The sequence below is a fragment of the Papaver somniferum genome, chromosome 1 (genome assembly GCF_003573695.1).
Source record: "Papaver somniferum cultivar HN1 chromosome 1, ASM357369v1, whole genome shotgun sequence".
Lineage (NCBI taxonomy): Eukaryota > Viridiplantae > Streptophyta > Magnoliopsida > Ranunculales > Papaveraceae > Papaver > Papaver somniferum.
Window position 1 is genome coordinate 216230788 of NC_039358.1, and position 20766 is coordinate 216251553.

At 35.4% G+C, this 20766-nt stretch overlaps 2 protein-coding genes across 3 annotated transcripts; both read left to right on the top strand.

The window, feature by feature from the left end:
* Positions 1-6724: 6724 nt before the first annotated feature.
* Positions 6725-11889, top strand: LOC113315818 (carbamoyl-phosphate synthase small chain, chloroplastic-like). 2 transcript variants are annotated; one of them, XM_026564069.1, is made up of 11 exons: positions 6725-6847; positions 6973-7161; positions 7245-7377; positions 8736-8824; positions 8915-8975; positions 9068-9135; positions 9263-9391; positions 9645-9754; positions 9841-10188; positions 11283-11448; positions 11582-11889. In XM_026564069.1, the coding sequence occupies exons 2-11, from the start codon at positions 6996-6998 to the stop codon at positions 11623-11625; spliced, it is 1314 nt and encodes a 437-aa protein (XP_026419854.1). In that variant the 5' UTR covers positions 6725-6847; positions 6973-6995; the 3' UTR covers positions 11626-11889. The 2 variants fall into 2 exon arrangements, with proteins under 2 accessions (XP_026419854.1, XP_026419859.1); XM_026564074.1 differs by having other exon boundaries at positions 6788-7161.
* A 643-nt stretch (positions 11890-12532) lies between these two features.
* On the top strand, positions 12533-13734 carry LOC113336762 (chlorophyllase-2, chloroplastic-like). The gene is made up of 2 exons (XM_026582436.1): positions 12533-12862; positions 12946-13734. Exons 1-2 carry the CDS (start codon positions 12593-12595, stop codon positions 13633-13635), a joined length of 960 nt encoding a protein of 319 aa, XP_026438221.1. The 5' UTR covers positions 12533-12592; the 3' UTR covers positions 13636-13734.
* Positions 13735-20766: the final 7032 nt, after the last annotated feature.

Sequence of the window (20766 nt, forward strand, 5' to 3'; positions counted from 1 at the left end):
TTGTGATTGATTGTGCTGTCAAAAGACAGTCAATACTAGGGGTATTTCTGTTAGCAAGCTGTTTTTCTTTCTTTTCTATTGTATGCATTGGACTCAACTCAACCTAGAAACATGTTATTTGATTAGGACACAAGGTGGATTCTAAGCTTTGGCTTAGCCACAAATCCTTTGCAATCACTTATAATTTCAGTTTACTTCCCTTGCTGTTTTACTTGTCTGTTTTTCTTGCTTTTTGAAGTTGATGTGCACTGAAAATAGTGCACAAAATCCCCCTGCCCTTGGCTCTCAGCCTTGGTTCCTTGCTTTCCGCCTTAGTGTCTTGTGCTCTGTCTCCATTGCTAGCTTAGGAAACTCTCTAGTTTGCTCCCACTCCCTGCGGAATGACCCCCTGCTTACCTTCTATATCATAACTTGGCCTTGTATACTTGCAAGCTTCTGTGTGTCTTTGCTTGTCACACCAATCTTACCCGGGATATACATGTGTGTTCTGCCAAGAATAAGAATAACGTCCACATAGTCCGCCACCTTTCTCCTTCAAAGTTCAAGCGGAAATCGTGCTAATGCAGTTGCACGGACAAAACTAGAACGGGACAGGACAACTTTAACCGGGACATATGGCTGCTGGAACATGACAGATCTGGCCGGACCGGGACAGGTTGGACCGACACAAGTTGGACCGGACCAAGTTGGACGAACCGGGTTGGACCGAACCGAGGATTCTACTTTCACGGCTTTTCTTCTTCTTCTCAAACGCGAAGATATGTTGCCGATCTGAATCCTTTGTAGTTGCAGGAAATCCTACAACACACCCCTTGTATTATCATGACTATGATTTCTAGATCTAAACTTATTTGATATGAAAATAAAGATAAAGATAATGAAAATAGAAAATAAGACACAAAATTTACGTGGTTCGATCAATTTGATCTACATCCACGGGGTTAGGTTTCACTATGATCATTGAATTACATATGAATTACATTGGGACTTCATTAATGAGTATTTGGAGCTCTCTCTCTCTCTCTCTGGTTTTTGGGGAATAATAAGAAGATAATAATACAAGTTCTGCTCTCTCTCTTTCCTTTCTATATATGATGCTACCTAGTGGATGACAGCTCATATTTCCTTTTATTTCATATTTCCTTTTTATTTCCTATTTCCTTTTATTTCCTTTTCTCCGTGCGACATTATCGCACATCCTTTTATGAATCTCGCACACTTACAAATACTTGTGCGATATTTGGATCCTACATCTTGCCTCTTTTTTCTTGAATATTGCTTGAAGAGCGATCTTCAGGAAAAAATCCGTTGTTGTAGTTGTTGGAACGAGATACGTGTTGTTGGAGTAGTCTTTGATCTTTGTTGATGAAGGAACGAGCGAAAGAATACTGAATTTGAAAAGTACGTACTTGCCTATATTCTTTTGTGAAGTTCCGGAATGTTGCGAAGTAAATAAGAAGTATCATCTTTTGAAGTATGCGAAGTATGAAGTATCCTTGAAGAAGTATAAGAAGCATGAAGTATCCTTGATGAAGTATAAGAAATATTCGATTCTCGAAATGTAAGAAGTATCCGTCCTTGAATGAGAATAATAAGTATTGCCTCTATTCATGCGAAATTATTACTCCATTTTTGGTGATTCTTGCCGAGAAGATAAAGAACATAAAATGTTTTCTTGGTAATCCATAGTTGCCTCTGTTCTTTATCTATGAGGGTTGAATCTTTGAGAAAATGTTGAATGTGCGAATTGTTTCTTCATTCTCATCTTTCCTCTGTCTCATGTTTTGTGCTCATGCAATAGTATAATCTCTTCAAGTTGCTTATAATTGTGCGAAATAATTGAGCGAAATGATCATATCGTTCGGAATAATCACATTCTGCGAAATAATCACATTTTGCAAAATTCTGACACATTCTGCGAAATTCTGATACATTCTGAATAATCCTACGAAATTCTGACACATTCTGCGAAATTCTGAATAATCCTGCGAAATTCTGACACATTCTGCGAAATTCTGAATAATCCTGCGAAATTCTGAACAATCCTGCGAAATTCTGAATAATCCTGCGAAATTCTGAATAATCCTGCGAAATTCTGAAAAATTCTGCGAACTTCTGCGATATTATTGCGAAGTTCTGCAATATTATTCCGTACAGTTTTGTAAAGTACTTGTGCGAATATAATGCTTATGTGATGATTATGTTATGAAATGTGTATGCGATGTTTATGCTATGAAATGCTTATGCAATGCTTTTATGATGCGAGTATGATGTTTGTATGATGAGAATGCTTATCTATTGCAATGTATAGCTAATGTTTGCGTTACTTAGCTCATTTTGCACGCTAAAATTGATGTAGCTTTAAATTGCCTCCATTATCCATTTCTCTGGCTTTTTCTTTAGTGTATGCATTCCTTTTCGTGTAGTTATTGTTCCTCACAAGTTCTTACTTGTGTTTCATCTTTCCTTTTTCCTACACTATTAGTATCTCATAACAGTATGATCATAATATCAAGTCTGCGACATTTTGACTTCCTCAGTTTCATTTCCATGTACATATTCGCAATCTTGTTTGCTTACATATAATCATTCTCGCAAGCTTAATTGCTTACTCATTTTCTTATGTGGTCTTATTTTGCCTTCCTAGTTAAAGGTCTTATTTTTCCACCTCTTGTCATTGCGACAAAATCGCAGGACGTCTTTGCACTTTCATGCAAAAACCCATTGATCTTGTCTTAACTTTTTCTTTTGTATTATTGCCTCTTCAGGATTGTTGCGACAATATGACAAGCCTAAATATTCTTGCGAAAATAAAGCCCCATGACATTGCCGTCTTGCGACGAAATCGCAGGACGTCTTTACACTTTCATGTAATGACCCATTGATCTCGTCTTATCTTTTTCTCTAGTATTATTGCCTCTTCAGGATTGTTGCACAAATATGACAAGCCTTAATACCCTTGCGAGTAAAAAGCTTCATGATATTTGCGTCTTAAGACACTTATCATCTCCCTAATGGAGGGTGCCTCCCTTATCTCCCCCTGGTTACCCCTTCAAGGAGGCGTACTTCTACCATACAAGGTTAGCTACTCCCATCCGGTCTTAACAACAACCAGTTGTTTTCGTAGCCTCTTATCCCTTTTACCTATAGGGCTTATGGTTACGAGACTGCACCCTAAGTGGGGTTTTCTTCGGGCCGAGTGCAGTATAAGCCAAGACTTGTCAAGAATGTCAAAGACGCTTCAAACGCCCCTGGCACTCTTGACTCAACCGTGTGCCTCGGCGTCTTGATCAGATTCTGCACTTCTTGGGAGAGTCCTTATTACCTTAGTCGCCCAACCTAAGTCATATGCTTAGGCTGAGAATCCAAGGTGCCTCTCCCGGATGGGCTTTATTGACCCCAAATCTCCATGACTCAGGTTCCAGGGGCGGTGTAACCTTTTCCCTGAGTCATGCTACAAGTACCCCCTTATATGACGTACTTTAGGTCTTACATTTGCCTCTTGCGAAATTTTATTCGCGAACTAGGGTGTACGCCATAAAGGTTCGCCCCTATCTGCGAAATTTTATTCGCGTTTCTGCGAAATTTTCGTGTCTCTTTGTTTCTGCAAAATGTTCGCGTTTCTTTATTCTCTCATTCATCTTTTTTATTCATTCTTTCATTCTCATAATATCATATCATTTGAATCAAAATAAAAATTCAAGAGAAATTCTAATACATGGTAACTCTGAAATCTTTGTAGTTGTGAAATCTTTGTAATTCTGCGATTCTATCGCGTTTTGTAAATCAAATCAAAAATCTTTTTATTCTCTGCAAAAGAAATATTCTAGAGAAATATATAAATTGAATTTTCTCAGTTTTCTGTAATTTTGAAATCTCGCAATCTTTGTAATTTTGAAGTCTTTGTAATCTTGAAATCTTAGTAATCTTTATAATTTTTGAGATCTTGAAATCTTTCTAATCGTGCGATAGAATCGCTTTTTATAAATCAAATCAAAAATCTTTTTATTCGTTCTTAGTATAAAGTAAAATGTTCAAGGAAGTGGTACTTATCTTTCATGTGAGTCGCTGTTGTTGTTGTCAAAGAAGTGAATAAATGCCTTGAAATGTATGAATTTCGCGCAGCAAAAAGAAGTGTGAGAAGTGAGACTTGAACCATTGATCTGCTTCTTGGATTTTCTCGCACCATACCAACTGTGCTAAGACAACTGTGCTAATCAAATTCCAACTGTGTAAGAGGAAATTCTGTATAAATTTCGCATAATAAAAATAAACATGCGGAAAGCAAGAATTGATCCCGCGACCTGCTGCTTGCATTCATGCCTCCTGACCAACTGTGCTAACCCTCTCTTGCGAAATAATCAAAGACTGTGCGAAGTAATCAAATATCAACTCTGCGAAATGAATATTTGCGAAGCAAAAATTATTTGGTTGCAGGGAGAATCGAACCCATGTCCTCTAGTTTGCATACTCCTTCTCTGACCATCTGCTCTACTTGTTGCTTGCAAAAGAAACATACAATGTTGTACTTTCTTCCATTTCTTCGCCTTTAGGATTTCAAAAATGTGCGAAAAATTAAGCTTGATGAGGGATTCAAACTCGAGTCTTACAACTCACTCTAGCGAAGCTTGACCAACTGTGCTACCTCTTGTTTGCGAACTAATGAAACAATATTGCGAATTTATTCATTTTTTCGCTATCTGTAAAAAGAAGAAAACTATGCTCGCAGGGAAGTTCGAACTTGCGACCACGAACGTACATATTGTTCTCTTGACCAATTGTTCAAGAACTTCTTTGCGAAATAAACGCACAATGTATTTCTCTTATTCTTTTATTCTCCCATGCAAATGAGAAGAAAATGAAGAATATGTGTCTCCGCAAAATTCGAACCCGTGACCTATCGCTTACTCGCTCCAGCTCAAACCATCTGTGCAAATTTCTGTCTGATAGAAATTGCAGCATCCGCCTCTTATCTATTCTTCGTCCTTCCTTAATTTCTTTCACATTTGCCTTCTTCTCCTGAACATGAAAATCTTCCACTGAAACTTCCATTTTCTCCTTAAATTTCACACAACAACTAATTTTTTCTCTCACTATTTTCATGTCTTTGAATTGTTGATGATGTTTACTCCCTGAAAGTGTGATTTCTTCCATAAAATTTCCATTTTTGAACCTAAATTTTGTAGATCTAGAAAAATATTAACAGTAGCTAATCTTCATGAAAATTTCTTGAATCAACAAGTTACAGGAAGGATAAATCCTTTACTCGTCCCTGTTTCTAGCGCCAAAATGTAGTTGCAGGAAATCCTACAACACACCCCTTGTATTATCATGACTATGATTTCTACATCTAAACTTATTTGATATGAAAATAAAGATAAAGATAATGAAAATAAAAAATAAGAAAATTTTTTTACGTGGTTCGATCAATTTGATCTACATCCACGGGGTTAGGTTTCACTATGATCATTGAATTACATATGAATTACATCGAGACTCCATTAATGAGTATTTGGAGCTCTCTCTCTTTCTCTTATTTTTGGGGAAGAATAAGAAGATAATAATACAAGTTCTGCTCTCTCTCTCTCCTACCTTTCTCTTTATATAGGATGCTACCTAGTGGATGACAGCTCATATTTCCTTTTATTTCATATTTCTTTTTATTTCCTATTTCCTTTTATTTCCTATTCTCCGTGCGACATTATCGCACATCCTTTTATGAATCTCGCACACTTACAAATACTTGTGCGATATTTGGATCCTACATCATTCAAATCAAACCCCATATTACGAACGATTAGATATTGATTAACCTGACCAAAGCAATTCCTAACCCTACATAGTTCGTACATGGTACCAGGACAACAATCAAAATAAATCCTGACCTGAGATTGACCAAAATAATTCTTAACCCTAATTAGTACATATACAGTACCCAAAAAATAATCAAAATAAATCCTTATTGCAAGTGATTAATCAAAACAATTCCTAATTCCTGATTAAATCAATATTCACCCATATTTAATAAACCCAATCAATCAATCCATTTCCAACATAGATTTAATAAACCCAATCAATTTAAATATGTCAATATCAAAAACAGGGGAAGGGAAAATAAATAAATAAGAGAAAACTGATCCAACTTATCTGATTTGATGATAATGATTCCATCGATGATAATGATTCCATCGATCCCAACGTAGTTTATTTGATAGCAACCCAAAAATAAAAAATCAAAATTCATTGCCGCAGGGTTAGAGCTCGTGCTCGATAACGTTTTGTAGTGTATGTGAAATATAAAGAGACACAAGAGAGAAGAATATTCCATTACTTAGAGTTAGTATGTGTTACATCCTTTATATACAATAGGAATAAGGCCCTCTCTACTATTGGGACACACATCTATGGGCTAAAGCCCTGAACAGAAATGATTTATCTCTCAAATTATATCATGGATTTTTGTAAACTTTATATCATTGAAAAGCATTTTAAAACACCTACGCAACAAGTATAAATATGAATATCAAATTATACATATTTCTTATACTACCGATAATCAATCAAAATGATAATTTTAGAAATATTCAATTATTTATGAGATAGGTCAACTAACGATGGGACAAAATTTTAAACTAAATATGTCATCTAATAGCGGGCTGAGGGAGTATATGCTACCTTAAAGGCTTTCCTTTTTTAAGTGGAAGCCCTCAGCTAAGGCCCGTTAGCTAAGGGTTTATCGCTTTATCTATTTATTAGGGTTTTTCTGTCTCTTTTCAATTTTCGATCTCACTATCTCCCTCTCTCTCTCAAGGCTGCAGTAATAACAATTTGCTGCCCTAAAATTCAAGTATATTCATTGCCCATTTTTCTTTAATTTCAGATTCATGTCAGATTTCTTTGGGTTATCTTTCTGATTCAGTTAAAAAATAAGAAATTAATTAGGTTAAACTGAACCTTTTCCTGTGGTTGCAGCTGCAACAATAGCAAGAGGGACAATGGCGACAAGAGCAGCTGCAACTTCATTGTTGAGTAATTCTCCATTTTTCTCCTCTTCATCTCGGAGAACAACATCTCGAAATGAATCTACTGTCAAGTGTTTCACCATTGTTCGGTGCTCCGCTTCTCTATCTACCTCAAATGGCTCTATTGACACTCCTCTAGGTACTTACTTACATGCACAGGTTCGATTTTTGATTTTTTGATTTTTTTCTTTAATTTTCCATTTTTGTATTGTGGGGTTGTAGGTGTTAAGGATAGACCATGGAAGATAGCAGATGCAAGACTTGTGCTTGAAGATGGTTCTGTATGGAATGCTAAATCTTTTGGTGCTACAGGGACTCAAGTTGGTGAAGTTGTGTTCAATACATCTTTGACAGGGTGAGTAAATTAGTTTTGTGGCGAAAGGGTGTGATTATAATTGATCTCTGAAAGCAACATTGATTAATTGTTTTGTTTGTCTCACATGATTTGGTGTAAGGGCATTTGGTATTTGCACCATTTCTGTTTTTTGAATTTTGTTGTAGGATAAAATGGATTTTTCATTTGGTGAACAGGGTCCTCTCTTTTATATGATTTTGTTTTACTTTGCTCGCTGTGAATGTGTGTATGTGTTGCTTGTGCTTATTATGGTGATGTATATCACTATATTGCCTCGGTTTTCTTTAAGTAGGTTAGTGAATATGAGGAAATGTTGTAGATGGAAGTGTTTTTACCCTCTTGGTAATCTTCTCTCATAATATATGATTCAAGTTACCAGTTTTAATAGCACATTGCAAGATATGCAACTTGTTTTGGAGTTACGTGTATCTGAAACTTAAATACAATGGGGGTTGCCTCGTAAACCTATTGATCCTTTCCTAACCAGCAACTTCCACTTCTGAAAGCTATTTTTGGAGATGTTTTAGCATTCTCAGTAAAGCATTTTCGGATATAAAAATTGAATTTTTCTATAGGGATTTGTTTACTAAATAGCCTGGCTCTTTCTTTTACTACCTAGTTTTTGTAGCTCTCTGATTCATTTGCGACAAGGAGATGCAATAGACGAAGCCTGAGGGAGTTCGTTGCTCAGTGTTTTGACAGTTGAGTGGCTAATCTATGTGGTCATATGTACTTACGATTTGTAGTAAAGTAACCTAGATTTGGTGGGTGGCATGGAGTTCCTAAACCCGTGACAGAAAATTTTTGTTTGTACAAATCTTTGTTCTTTTAATTTTGCTTGTTCAAGCTCCAATGTTCGATAAAATTAGTGTCTGCAGGTTCTGTCAATTGTTGCGTCATTTGGGTGCCCTAGGTTAGAAAGTCCATATTTATTGCAAGGTTATTAGATATAACAAGTTTTGTTGCTTTTATCCTTCACTGTAAATGCGGTGCAAGTGTAATACTTATCCTTAGAATATGATTACACTCTAGTTCTGTCGTAGGGATATGCTTACACTATAGTTCTATCTGTTAGGAATATGCTTAGGATTATGTCCTAGGACTTTGTCATGTCCTTATCAGTTTCATCTTTCTATCTGTAAGTGCAATAAAGATGCAAATGATAAGGACATGACACAACCCTAGGGCATAGTCCGAAGCATACTAGAGTGCGAGGGTAAGTATTACACTTACAGTAAAGGGTAAAAACAACAAGTAAAGCTTGTTGTTAGGTCTAATAAGGGTAAGTATTAAACTTGCAATCCTTCTGCTTTCTGTATTAATTGTAAAGTGATCTAGAATTTAATGCTGTTTTACAGGTACCAAGAGATTTTGACGGACCCTAGTTATGCTGGCCAATTTGTTTTAATGACAAATCCTCATATTGGAAATACAGGAATTAACCTAGGTAAGTGCAGTGTTTTTGTTACTGATAAATTGGGGAAACTTTAATCTCTCTAGTCTTCGAAATTTAAAGTTATGATGCCTTTCTGAGCAGATGACGAAGAGTCACAACAATGCTTCCTTGGCGGTTTAGTTGTCAGAAGTTTAAGTCCGAGGTATGCTTTCTCATTATTTGTTATATAACTCTGCAGTCAGAGTATGCGTTCTTCTCCTAGTCATTCTGATGTCTTATGATAACTTTATGTAGCACTTCGAATTGGAGATGCACAGAACCCCTGAGTGATTACTTGGCTAAAAGGAACATCATGGGAATATGTAATTTCTATTTAGGTTTTTTACTTTTGTGGTTTATATCACACAGCATTTAAAGTTTATATCAGTAGATTGTGCTTCTGGTCTCACCTGATACGTTGATTTTATTTGCTTTAATAAACAACAATAGATGATGTGGATACACGTGCAATTACTCGTAGACTAAGGCAAGAGGGAAGTCTTAAAGGTGTACTTAGCACAGATGGATCAAAAACTGACAAAGATCTTCTTGATATGTCTCATAATTGGGATATTGTTGGTAAGTTTCTGGGGACATGGCTCTCATAACTTACTCTCATATGTTCACCCCATTTGTCGTTCAGCTCGTGCTTACTATAACCATTTAATTTTTATTTATTGGCCTAAATGAATCATGGGTACATTTCATTTTAGACAGGTGGTCATGTAACTTAAGTCGTGTATAATCTTTTACTGTAAAGGCTTACACAGTCTATATTCTTTTCCACATAAGCTGTAAAAATTAATCCGGACTTCTGATATTCACTGTGCAGGTGTCGATCTCATAAGTGGTGTTACCTGCAATGCTCCATACGAATGGGTGGATAAGACAGGTTCAGAATGGGAATTCAACACTAGCGATAGTGTTGGGAAGAGATTTCATGTAAGTATTGCAACTCATTTAACAATGTTGTGCCAGTAAAGTTATATGTGGAATTTCTGAACTGTTTTTTGTGGGTGCTTTGAAAGGTTGTTGCGTATGATTTTGGGATCAAGCACAACATATTAAGGCGCTTAACGTCGGCTGGATGTAAAATTACTGTGGTACCCTCAACATGGAAAGCCTCAGAGGCTCTTAAGTTAAATCCAGATGGAGTTCTTTTCAGTAATGGTCCAGGAGACCCTTCTGCAGTTCCCTATGCTGTCGAAACAGTAAAAGAAATAATCGGAAAAGTTCCTGTTTTTGGTATTTGCATGGGTCATCAATTGATTGGTCAGGCATTGGGTGGTAAAACCTTCAAAATGAAGTTTGGTCATCATGGAGGAAACCATCCGGTTCGTGACATCCGTAAAAACCGTGTCGAAATCAGCGCTCAGGTTTGTTTAGATTTTATTTATATCTTCTACATTGGGAGAGTATCCGTAAATATAGCTTGTGTGAAGTTGTTCAATTATACAGTGTGGTTACTGGCAACGCTTAATGGAATGATTCAGTGCGTGCGCGGCAGAAGTGTCCAACTACTGCATGCTTTTTTCAATTTCCTTAGCTGTGGTTGTTTATAGATCAAAAAAGGCACCTGGACTTGCGAAAATACATAATGTCCAGTGCACCATAGTTGGACTAGAAACAAGAAGCCCACTTAAATTCCCCCACCCCCCCCCCCCCCCCCCCCCCCCCCCCCCCACCCCCCCACCCCCACCCCCTAGGACAGTAAACTCAGGTGAGCGAACTGTTAGCCTTTAGGTGAGGTCTAGGGACATTATGTACTACATCTATAGATATGAAGAAATGGTTGATGAGTCCGATAAGGTAGATAGTTCCAGGAAATGCAACAAGTAGTAAAATGTATGATTAAAACTTCGGAGTTTGCCTCGTTGTATATCCTTATTGCTAGGTAGATAGTTCCAGGAAATGCATGGAGAAAAAAATAAGAAAACAAAAACTAGAAGACATCATTATTAAGACAGCAAAATTGTTAAGCTCTTAATGTTGACTAATGACACAAAAATAAAATACAGCAGACATAGTTAATTTTTAGAACAATAAACAAGGGTATGCTACACTCTGAGATCACGGGGAGTTTGTAAAACTACAAAATTTAACCATGGAGAGCAGCCATATGGCTCATCTAAATATGATTGAGCTTACCTTATTTTATCAGTATTCAAAAGTATAATAGGCCCTTATATACATGTGGTGTAGGAACCCTTTATGTACTACAGTTGCTGCAGTTTCCAGGAGTGGCATGCCAAAGTCAAATTAATGGCATCTTCATCTGCCAGTGTCTTGCGTTTCCATAGATTTATTTGTGGCAAATATGATGCTGCTGTATTTGAATTCTGTCGTATTATGACTGGCATCATACTCGCATCGAATATGACTTTACTTGCGAATTCATATTTTCTGTTTAATGGCAAAAGATATTAATTGTGCTTCACAATAATTATTTTGTTGTTTGGTTGGTTGGCAGAATCACAATTATGCAGTAGACCCTGAATCGCTTCCAGAAGGTGTACAGGTGACACATATCAATCTAAATGACGATAGCTGTGCTGGCCTCGCTTTCCCTGCGTTAAATATCATGTCACTTCAATACCATCCTGAAGCATCTCCTGGACCTCATGACTCTGATTCTGGTAAGTGACAAGTCTTTCCCTTCCCTGCACCACAGTAATGTTACATTATTACTGTGATTTTGTATAAACAAACAGGATTCAGTTTTATTGTGATTCTTTTGAACCCTGACCCAAGCTGATAATTCTTGCACAGTTTTTGGGGAATTCATAACTTTGATGGAGCAAGCCAAATTATAAGACCTCCATGGTTTCCTCCTTCGAAAAAGCTCAGCATGTAGGTGGAAGTTGACTACCTAGCAGAGAGAGTTTGAATATACTCAAACCATCTTTATATTTTTATGCTCAATTTTTTGTTGTAATCTTTCTTGTCTGTCGTGTTTATAAACTTCGGCAATGTTTATTATATGCGTGTAACGCATGTTATACAAGCAATGACGAAAGGTTATTTGATTTTCTGAGTAGGTGTAGAAACATTAGCAAGGGAAATCATCAGATTATATCCTGAAGCCATGAGGCTGAAAAGTTTCCTTGGGCAGTTGCTTTTTAGAAGCTAACACATTAGGGTAAGTTCAGTGGGTTCAGTTTGAAAGAACCATCAGTATAAACTAGCCCTTTGCGAACAGCTTGGCACTCTTTTCATACCATCATTGGTAAGAATGATTTGGCGAATTACTAACTAGGTTTTGCACAAGTGATTTTGAGGATGAAATGACACCCATAATTCGCAAAGATAAATCAAAGATAATGAGAAATAACTAGAAACTCGAACTGTGAGAGGTTAAGCACCAGGTGCTTGCCGTGTGCGCAGTAAGACTTTGGTTTTTTCTTTGCAATCTATATCGTGGTTTACCAAAAAAAAGAAAAAGAAAAACGTGTGCATCAATATCTCTAAGTTCACTGTTTTGATTTTGAACCACATCCTTCTCTCGGAGAGTAGTTTGTTTTTTCTCTTGTGGTACCCCTTTTTCTTATGTTCTTTCAAATGCGTCCAAATGTTGACACAGACAACGCAAAATTTGCAAACCTTATTAAAAAGAGCTAGTAATAATAATGTGCTAAAAATGGAGATACATGTTTGCGGTTCCAAGTGCTGAAAATAAGAACCGACCTTATCTTAATGGTACTATATATATATATTAGCTTGAAAACTATTGCAGGACTAGGAACACTGGAATTGCAAATCACAAGTTTAGACGGATTTCAAATGTCTTCTGCATGTCTTCTAGCTTCTGCTTCTTCTTCTGCTTCTTCAATGAATGTTTTCCAGTTGGGAAATTACACGGTATCCGTATTTCCCGTCAATCCTCAGAGCACTGTTAGTCCTCTAACAGTGCCTCTTTTGATTGGGACGCCAACTGAGGAAGGAGAATTCCCAATACTAGTATTTCTCCATGGTTTTATGCTCGAGAATTCTTTCTATTCTCAACTAATACAACACATTGCTTCTCATGGTTTCATTGTCGTGGCCCCTCAGGTAAGTTAAACGATTCTTCTAACTTCTTTATACCTCTCTTTGCACTTCCCTGCTTAACTGTTTCATTTTCTACCTTTACACAGTTATTCGAAATAGATGAAATGGAGTCGGCAAAAGGAGTAACTGAATGGTTGTCAAATGGACTCGGTTCCGTACTGCCTCCAATGGTTCGACCTAATCTATCCAAGGCAGCACTTGGTGGTCACAGTAGAGGTGGCAAGCTTGCATTTGCTTTAGCTCTATCTTACACTAGTAACCCTCCTAGTAGCAATGGTGATACTTCATTGATCAAGTACTCAGCTCTAGTGGGTATTGATCCAGTTGAAGGACCCAGGAAAGGTATGCAATTGCCTCCAGTCGTTCTAACCTATGTTCCTCGCTCTTTCGACCTAGATATGGCGGCTTTAGTTGTTGGATCCGGCCTCGGAGAGAAAAGGACCAGTGCACTTATTCATGCTTGTGCTCCAAAAGGTGTAAACCATAAAGAGTATTTCAATGAATGTCAATCGCCCGCTTATCATTTTCTCGTCAAGGATTACGGACATATGGATACACTCGACGACGTAACTAGAGGGGTTAAAGGGCTCGCTACTTACCGTGCTTGTAAGAGTGGGAAGTCGAGGGAGCCTATGAGGAGATTTGTTGGGGGGATCACTATTGCTTTTATGAAAGCATATCTTGAAGGTGATCATGGTCACTTAAATGCTATCAAGGATGGGAAAGATATTAGTCTTCCTGTTGAGCTTGAAACTGTTGAGTTTTTAAAGGACTGATTCACAGTTGTTGAATACTATATGTTTCCTAGCAAATATCAATCAAAAAGAACATGTATCCCATTTCAAGGAAGTTTATTTCACGTTTTTTTAATTTGTTCGATGTTTGTATATGGTTAGTTTCAAGATTTAGGCCCATGCTACGGATCAAGTATGTGGTTCTAAACCTTTTTTGTTTTGTTTTGTTTTGTTTTTTTGGGATAATTAGAGTTTAGTACTCAGATTTTGACCAATACTAGACTTTGGTTTAACATTTGTCCAACGTTAGTGTTTGGTATCTGGACCAAACGTTGACCTACATTGACTGTTTATGACTAGACTTTAATGAATTTGTAAAATAAAAATGTAGGAATTACCTATAGGTACTATTATAGTGTTCTTAGTTAGTGGCAGGTCCACCCACTAAAGCCCAGTAACCGGAGGTCCCTTTTTATAACAAATAAAAATTCTAGGAATTACTGGTTAATCCTGTTTACCAGAACCCGCTTAATGTGTAGTCCATCATTAGATATCTTTTAAGCGGTAGTCCGATTTTATGTTTTTGGACCAAAAGAATTAACCCCCAGTCCAAACACGTGTGAGAGTTATGAAGCGTTTTTTCCTAAATGCCTAAAGTGCCCTCGTACGATGATAACATTCTGGATCTAGTTCCTTCTTTCAGTTTCTTCTCCGACGAAGAGCTTTGCCATGGCGATTGATGGAGAAAAGCCATGGCGATTGATGGAGAAAAGCCAAGGAAATCTAATTCTCTGCAAACCAAAATCAGTGACGATGATAATTGTTAATGTTTGTTTTCCTCATCTTTAATTTTATATTTTTAGGGTTTAATTGGCGGCTCCTCGTCGATTTCTTATTGATTGATTTTCCTGATTTTTCTTTTCATGACGCGAGAACTAGGTTTTTCATCATTTTTATAATCTGATAGTAACAAACATATGAAATGTGAAGTATATGAGTCCGTAGACAACTAATTAGCCATGGATTAGTAAGGGATTTAGAATTGGGTAAAATTGTTCAAGTACTATTATTAATTGTTGATTTGATTGAATATTCGGAATTTAGTTCGTTACAAATTCGGTTGAACTGATTTTGGTTTAAGATCTTTAAGTTTTATAGATGTTTATGTTGTTTTTGTATTCTTAGATGTAAGTAACATTTTTAGTGTCAATACGTGTGAAATCAAGTTGTTACACCATGCATGTGTAAAATGCAGAAGTTTCTCAAGGTATATACTATATGATGTTATTGAATTATTTTTTTTCTTTATTTGTATGTTGAACCTACTGTGTGTGTGAAGTGATTTTTTGCTAATTATGCGAGTTGAGACCAATGGTTAAGTAAGATATATCGTTATGTACTAGGCTTTGATTCAGTACATATTAATATGTCCTAGGTTTTCACTAGCTCTAACATGTAGATTTGTATTGCAATTTTTTGTACTTCATTTATCATTCAATGGTTGTTGTGGTTATAAGATTTAACTGTTTGTCGAGCAAGTAACATGGATACATACATTGTCCTAACTTTGCAACCTCGGGAAAGGAAAAGCATTGTTGCTGCAGGTACCTTCGAAGCGATCTATTATTATGTTTTTCTTTTTATTTGACGTAATTCTGGATTCTGTGTGAGAAAGTAAAACATCTAAATGAAGTTGCACTATGTACTTTGAGGCAGTAATATGGCGCGTATATAAATATGAATAGGAATTCAACACATTTTTCTTTCATGATTTATCTTATATAAAACACTCCATAGTAAATTTATAATTCACCAATCTGATGAAAAATGGTATTGAGGTTGGATTCACTTTTCCTATTCGGAGGCCATGGGTAACATTTACATTTGACGATGCAGGGAAATGATCTAACTTGGTACATATTAATATGTCCTAGGTTTTCACTCAGTACATATTTATATGTACTAGCTCTAACATGTAGACTTGTGCTAGAGTTTGCAATTCTTTTTACTTCATTTATCATTCAATGGTTGTTGTGATTATACATATGCTGAGCAGGTAACAGGGATATGTGATTGTTGTTGCCCTGAATTTTCAAACTCGGGAAAAGAAAAATAGTGTTGCTGCTGGTACCTTCTCAGCATTCAATTATTGTGTGCTCTTTTTTTCATTTGACATAATTCTGGATTCAGTGTGAGAATGTAAAACATCTAAACGAATATGAACTATGTACTTTGATGCAATAATATTAAGGGAATATAATATAAATATGGATAGAAAATTTATATGCCCCTTGCAGTGTTCCCATGGAACCGGTGTTTGACTGAGAAATTGTGCCAGAAGTTGTTTACAATGTGGTGAAGGACCAGGAACATTGTGGGGAGATTACATATTAACATGTACTAATTCATTTGTGTCTGTCTATGTGAATTCTTAATGCATTTTTTTCGAATCCTGATGTTTATTTGCTAGATTAATAAGCAAACATTTGTTTACATGATGAGATGTATATCACTTTGGATTTTAATTTGTAATTTTTTGAGTCAGCTTGGATTTTAATTTGTTACTTTTTGTGTCTGTTTTAATAATTGGCAGCTATGTTGGATGAATTGCAAGAGCATGTTGAATTCATTGACATGGAAAATGGTAAGTTGATACCTTATTAATTTGGGATTTTTTTTATTATATAATGTAATTAGTTTATATGTGTGTCACAGATTTGCATACAATTGGTGGTTTAGTCCCCCTTTTTGAACACCTGAAGAATTTGAGTGCAGGCATCCGAGCAAAGGCTGCCAAGGATGTAAGTATTATAGTTCAAAATAATCCTAAGAGTCAGCAACTTCCAATTGCCGCAAACAGTCTAGAACATCTCAATATGTACTAGGTTTTCACTTAATACATATCAATATGTACTAGGTTTTTACTCAGTACATATCAAAATGTACTAATTCATTTATGTCTATTTCTTAATGTGTTTTTATTCTAATCTTGATGTTGTTTGCAGGAGTGTGCTAGATTCTTTGGGTGTTCTGTATTTTTAGCGTTCTCTAGTCCTTAATGGTTAAGTCATTGACTCTTGATAGTTTTTATTACGTCTTTGACAGATGATAGTTTTGCGGAAGGGGATGTATGAAATATAACAAGCTATGGTGATGTTTGAGAAGAAGCTTAAATTCAAAAAACAAACAACAACAACGGTTATGGCCACTGGAGATGCAGCTACAAGTCATTGAGGTTGTAGACATCAAGGATGAGAGAGAGATTGGAGGAAATATCTCATCAACTTGATGAGTTGTTGAGCTATGTTTTTTTGGCAGAATTTTCTTTGCTGCCAGGTTTTACATTACAACAAGATATGTAATGCCACTATTTAAGGCTTCATAATTTTTAACGCCACTTTACTTTTCAATGCCACTATACATTACAAAAAAAATTGAGTTTGTGCATCAGGTTTTACAGTAGATGATGTACTGCCTGTATTCAAGGTTTCCAATATTTTTTTGAACCTTTTCCTAGCCCTGCCTTTGTAGTAGGATTTATGAGTCCTGTACTTTGGAAGATTATTGTATATACTTTGTTTATCAAAATAAAAAGATTTTATTGGGAAATATGAGTTGAACTCACAGTATACAAATGATATGCTATGGAAAAACTACAGTATATAAATGATGTATCCGGAGAAACCACAGTATATAAAACAATGTACTCAGGAGGGGAACTTGCATTAAGTAAACTTTGTACACTGAAACAAAAGGAGAATTTGAAACAAGCAGAGTTATGCCTTGCTGTAATACAATAAGTGACGATCAATGCCTTCAATTCCGAACTTTACAGTCTTTTTAGCACCCGTTTTCTATGCAACACATTCATAATCTCAAGCTTCTGCTGACTTGATAAATTCTAGATATTTGTACACCGCAACATGTGCACATCGCTGCAACTAATAAGTTTTTCCGTAAAAGCTTAATGTTAAAACCAATTTTTGCAACAAATATTTATTGAAAGGGAAATAAAATCACCTAGTTTTTCACGATATAAGAAAATATGTACTGGCAGTTGACACTGTCAAAAACCACCAAGTTTATCACAGGACAACCAGATATGTACTGCAGTTTTTACCAGTATAATCGAATATGTACTGGCGACAGTTGACATTGTCAAAAACTACCCCGTTTTTCAAGCATTACACATCAATATTTCTTATCAGAAACATGCTGGTTTTACATGTTATTTTCCTCTTGCAAGGTAGCACATGTTGATATGACCTAATACAAGTGCAAGTTTTCTACAGTACTAGTCAAGATAAGGAGAAAAGAAATAAGGCTAGTTCTGCGGTACAAAAGAAATAAGGTTCACTGGTTTCACATGATACATATCAGTAACTAATGCTTTTACACAGTACATATCCGTATCTATTACAGTACATATTAATATGGTATATCAATTAATAACCTAGTACATGTCAATATGTACTGTAGTTTCATATTCAAGCATAAACTAGGGTTAAGGGTCTATGCGATATATAATTATATGTACTGCATCAACGAATCACTTTTGGATAAAGTACATATTGATATATAATGATGCTTGTGGGGAGCATAAAAGAGATTTTAGTACAACAATACATATTGATATGCACTGATGCTTACAGAGAACTAAAAAAGAGTTTTACATAGTACAATAGAACGTATTGATATGTACAGATGCATACACACAACAACAAGGAAAACAATACATATTCATATGTACAAAGTAACACAGTACAACATTACATATTTATATGTATTAATGCTTATAGAGAGCATAAAGAGGGTTTCACATAATACAACAACACATATTCATATGTACAAAGTAACACAGTACAACAATACATATTGATATGTATTGATGCTTATAGAGAGCGTAAATAGGGTTTACATAATACAAAAATATATATTCATATGTACTGCATCGTACACGCAACAATAATCCAATTATTCAACATTACATATTAATAAGTACTACCAATATGTAATATGTACTATTAGATCATGCACATAACACTAATCTAACTATCGAACATTACATCTTGATATGTATTGTTCCTTTTAGAAACGAAATTAGAAGTGAATTTTAGATTTGTACCTTCTTTTGGTAAAAATGCTTTCTTCCATTTTGTTGATGAAGGAGTAACAATGTTTTCTCTGTATTTGTTGTTGATGGTGGAGGAGTAACAATGTTTCTCTTCCTTTTTTTTGTTGGTGAAGGAGTAACAAGAAAACGAATAACAAAATCAGATCCAAAACGAATTTCCATCAAAAAAAATAGGAAAATCTTGTTTGATTTCACCGAATCTAGGGTTTTCCCATTGATTTTCTTCTTCTTTGGGTTTTGTGACCTAGATTTTCAGATAAAACTCAAAATCGTGCCCTAGATTTAAAGTTATTACTAAAATAAAGAAGATGAAATTGAAATCAGGAAAAATAAAGAAACTGGAACTCAAAATCGTACTATAGATCTTCAGATTTGAGTGAATACAAAAGAAGATAAAACTGATTTCTGCCGCTGGACTGTATAAGATGATTAAAGTTTTACACGGACTCTTCTCATGGGTAGCTTTGTAATTTTACGTTTTTTGAAACTTTGTTTGGACCAGCCAGCAAATGTTTTATCCCGCTGGACTACAGATTAACCCGGGTCGGGTTTTCTGGACTAAACAGGAAATTCGCCATAAAAATTTTGGACCCAAATTTTTATCCACTAGTCCAACCACACGTGTAATCTTTTTCAAAATACCGAAAAGAACCTTAATATACATGAATAACAGAACTAGATCCTAATTCATTTGTTTTCTCGGTCAGGAAAGCTCTGGCGATGAAGATTCTTCCAAGGTCTTTGATCGATTTGATCAGATTCCGCAAGATTTTATGCCATAAATTTACTCCTCTTTATCTCTTTCGATTGATCCTTTCTAGCACCCCAAAAAAATGGTGAGATTTTTATTTTTTCTTTAGGGTATTAACATTTTCAGTCTATTATCCTTCCTTGATCGAGTTTTGTATTTGTTATGATAGTTTGTTTTTGTAGGTTCTTGCTGAAATCTGGGTGATTATTCTGTTAGATCTATTAGTTACAGTAGTATAGATCTAATTTTGAATGTTTGATTGTTGATCTGTGAATTGGTTTGTATTTCTGATGAATAATGGAATTTTTTTATTGAGCAGTTCATGTGTTCATTACAGAACAAAAATTGTTTAGATTATTCAGTAATTGGTGTGGATTGGGTTTATTCAAGGATGATTTTTGTTGTTATAAACATATGAAAGATTACCAGGGGTGTTATTTGTTGATGTACAAGATGAATAGAGGCCTTTTTTTATTTAAAAAATTGAATGAATTGAGTGTGTATTTGATGTACTGTCGAGAAATTGGGTACATCTTTTATGGACTGGAAATGATTATGCAGGATATTTGATGAATTGAATGGAAACAAATTGAGTACATCTTTTATAGACTGAAAAATGAATTGAGTGTATATTTATTGTGGTTTCAAGAAATTGAGTGCGTTTTTTGTAGATTGGAAATGATTATGGGGGATTATTACTCTTTGTTAGTTGGCATAGTTTTCGAAACGCATAAACGTTTTAAGATTTCTATTGGTAATGGGGGAAGTAAAAGGCATTAATTTTGGGATGGTATTGAACCATATTTTTGAGATACTATTGAACCTTACGTAGCGTACATCACTAATTTATAATTTCATATATCCTTAATTTTTTTTTTTTTTTTTGTTTTGTTTGTTCATATTTTGTGTTTATGATCCATTTCTTTAAAAAAAAAAATCATAGTTTTGGCATGATCCAACAGTACATATATGGCATACTGATAAAAAATATTTTTTGTTCAGTTTTATTCATAGATTCATCACTCATTTGGTATGATCCAGCAGTACATATATAGCGTACTGAAAAAAACTGTATATATTTTGTTATATTCATAGATTCATTCCCTTTTTTTTCTGACATGCAGTTGATTTTTAGTCATGTTTTTTGCTCAGTTTGTTGCTAGATTTAATTACACTAGTTCTACTTTGTTGGTTTTAGGTTGTTTCAGTTTGCTTTTGTGTATGAATTAACAGTACGTATATGTAGTACTGACCAAAAACTAGTTGATTGTTAGATTTTTTTTACATA

Coding starts and splice junctions, on each gene's coding strand:
- LOC113315818 (XM_026564069.1), top strand. CDS start 6,996: ATGGCGACAAGAGCAGCTGCAACTTCATTGTTGAGTAATTCTCCATTT. Junction 7,378..8,735: donor TTCAATACATCTTTGACAGG/GTGAGTAAATTA, acceptor GCTGTTTTACAG/GTACCAAGAGATTTTGACGG. Junction 10,189..11,282: donor GTGTCGAAATCAGCGCTCAG/GTTTGTTTAGAT, acceptor GTTGGTTGGCAG/AATCACAATTATGCAGTAGA.
- LOC113336762 (XM_026582436.1), top strand. CDS start 12,593: ATGTCTTCTGCATGTCTTCTAGCTTCTGCTTCTTCTTCTGCTTCTTCA. Junction 12,863..12,945: donor TCATTGTCGTGGCCCCTCAG/GTAAGTTAAACG, acceptor ACCTTTACACAG/TTATTCGAAATAGATGAAAT.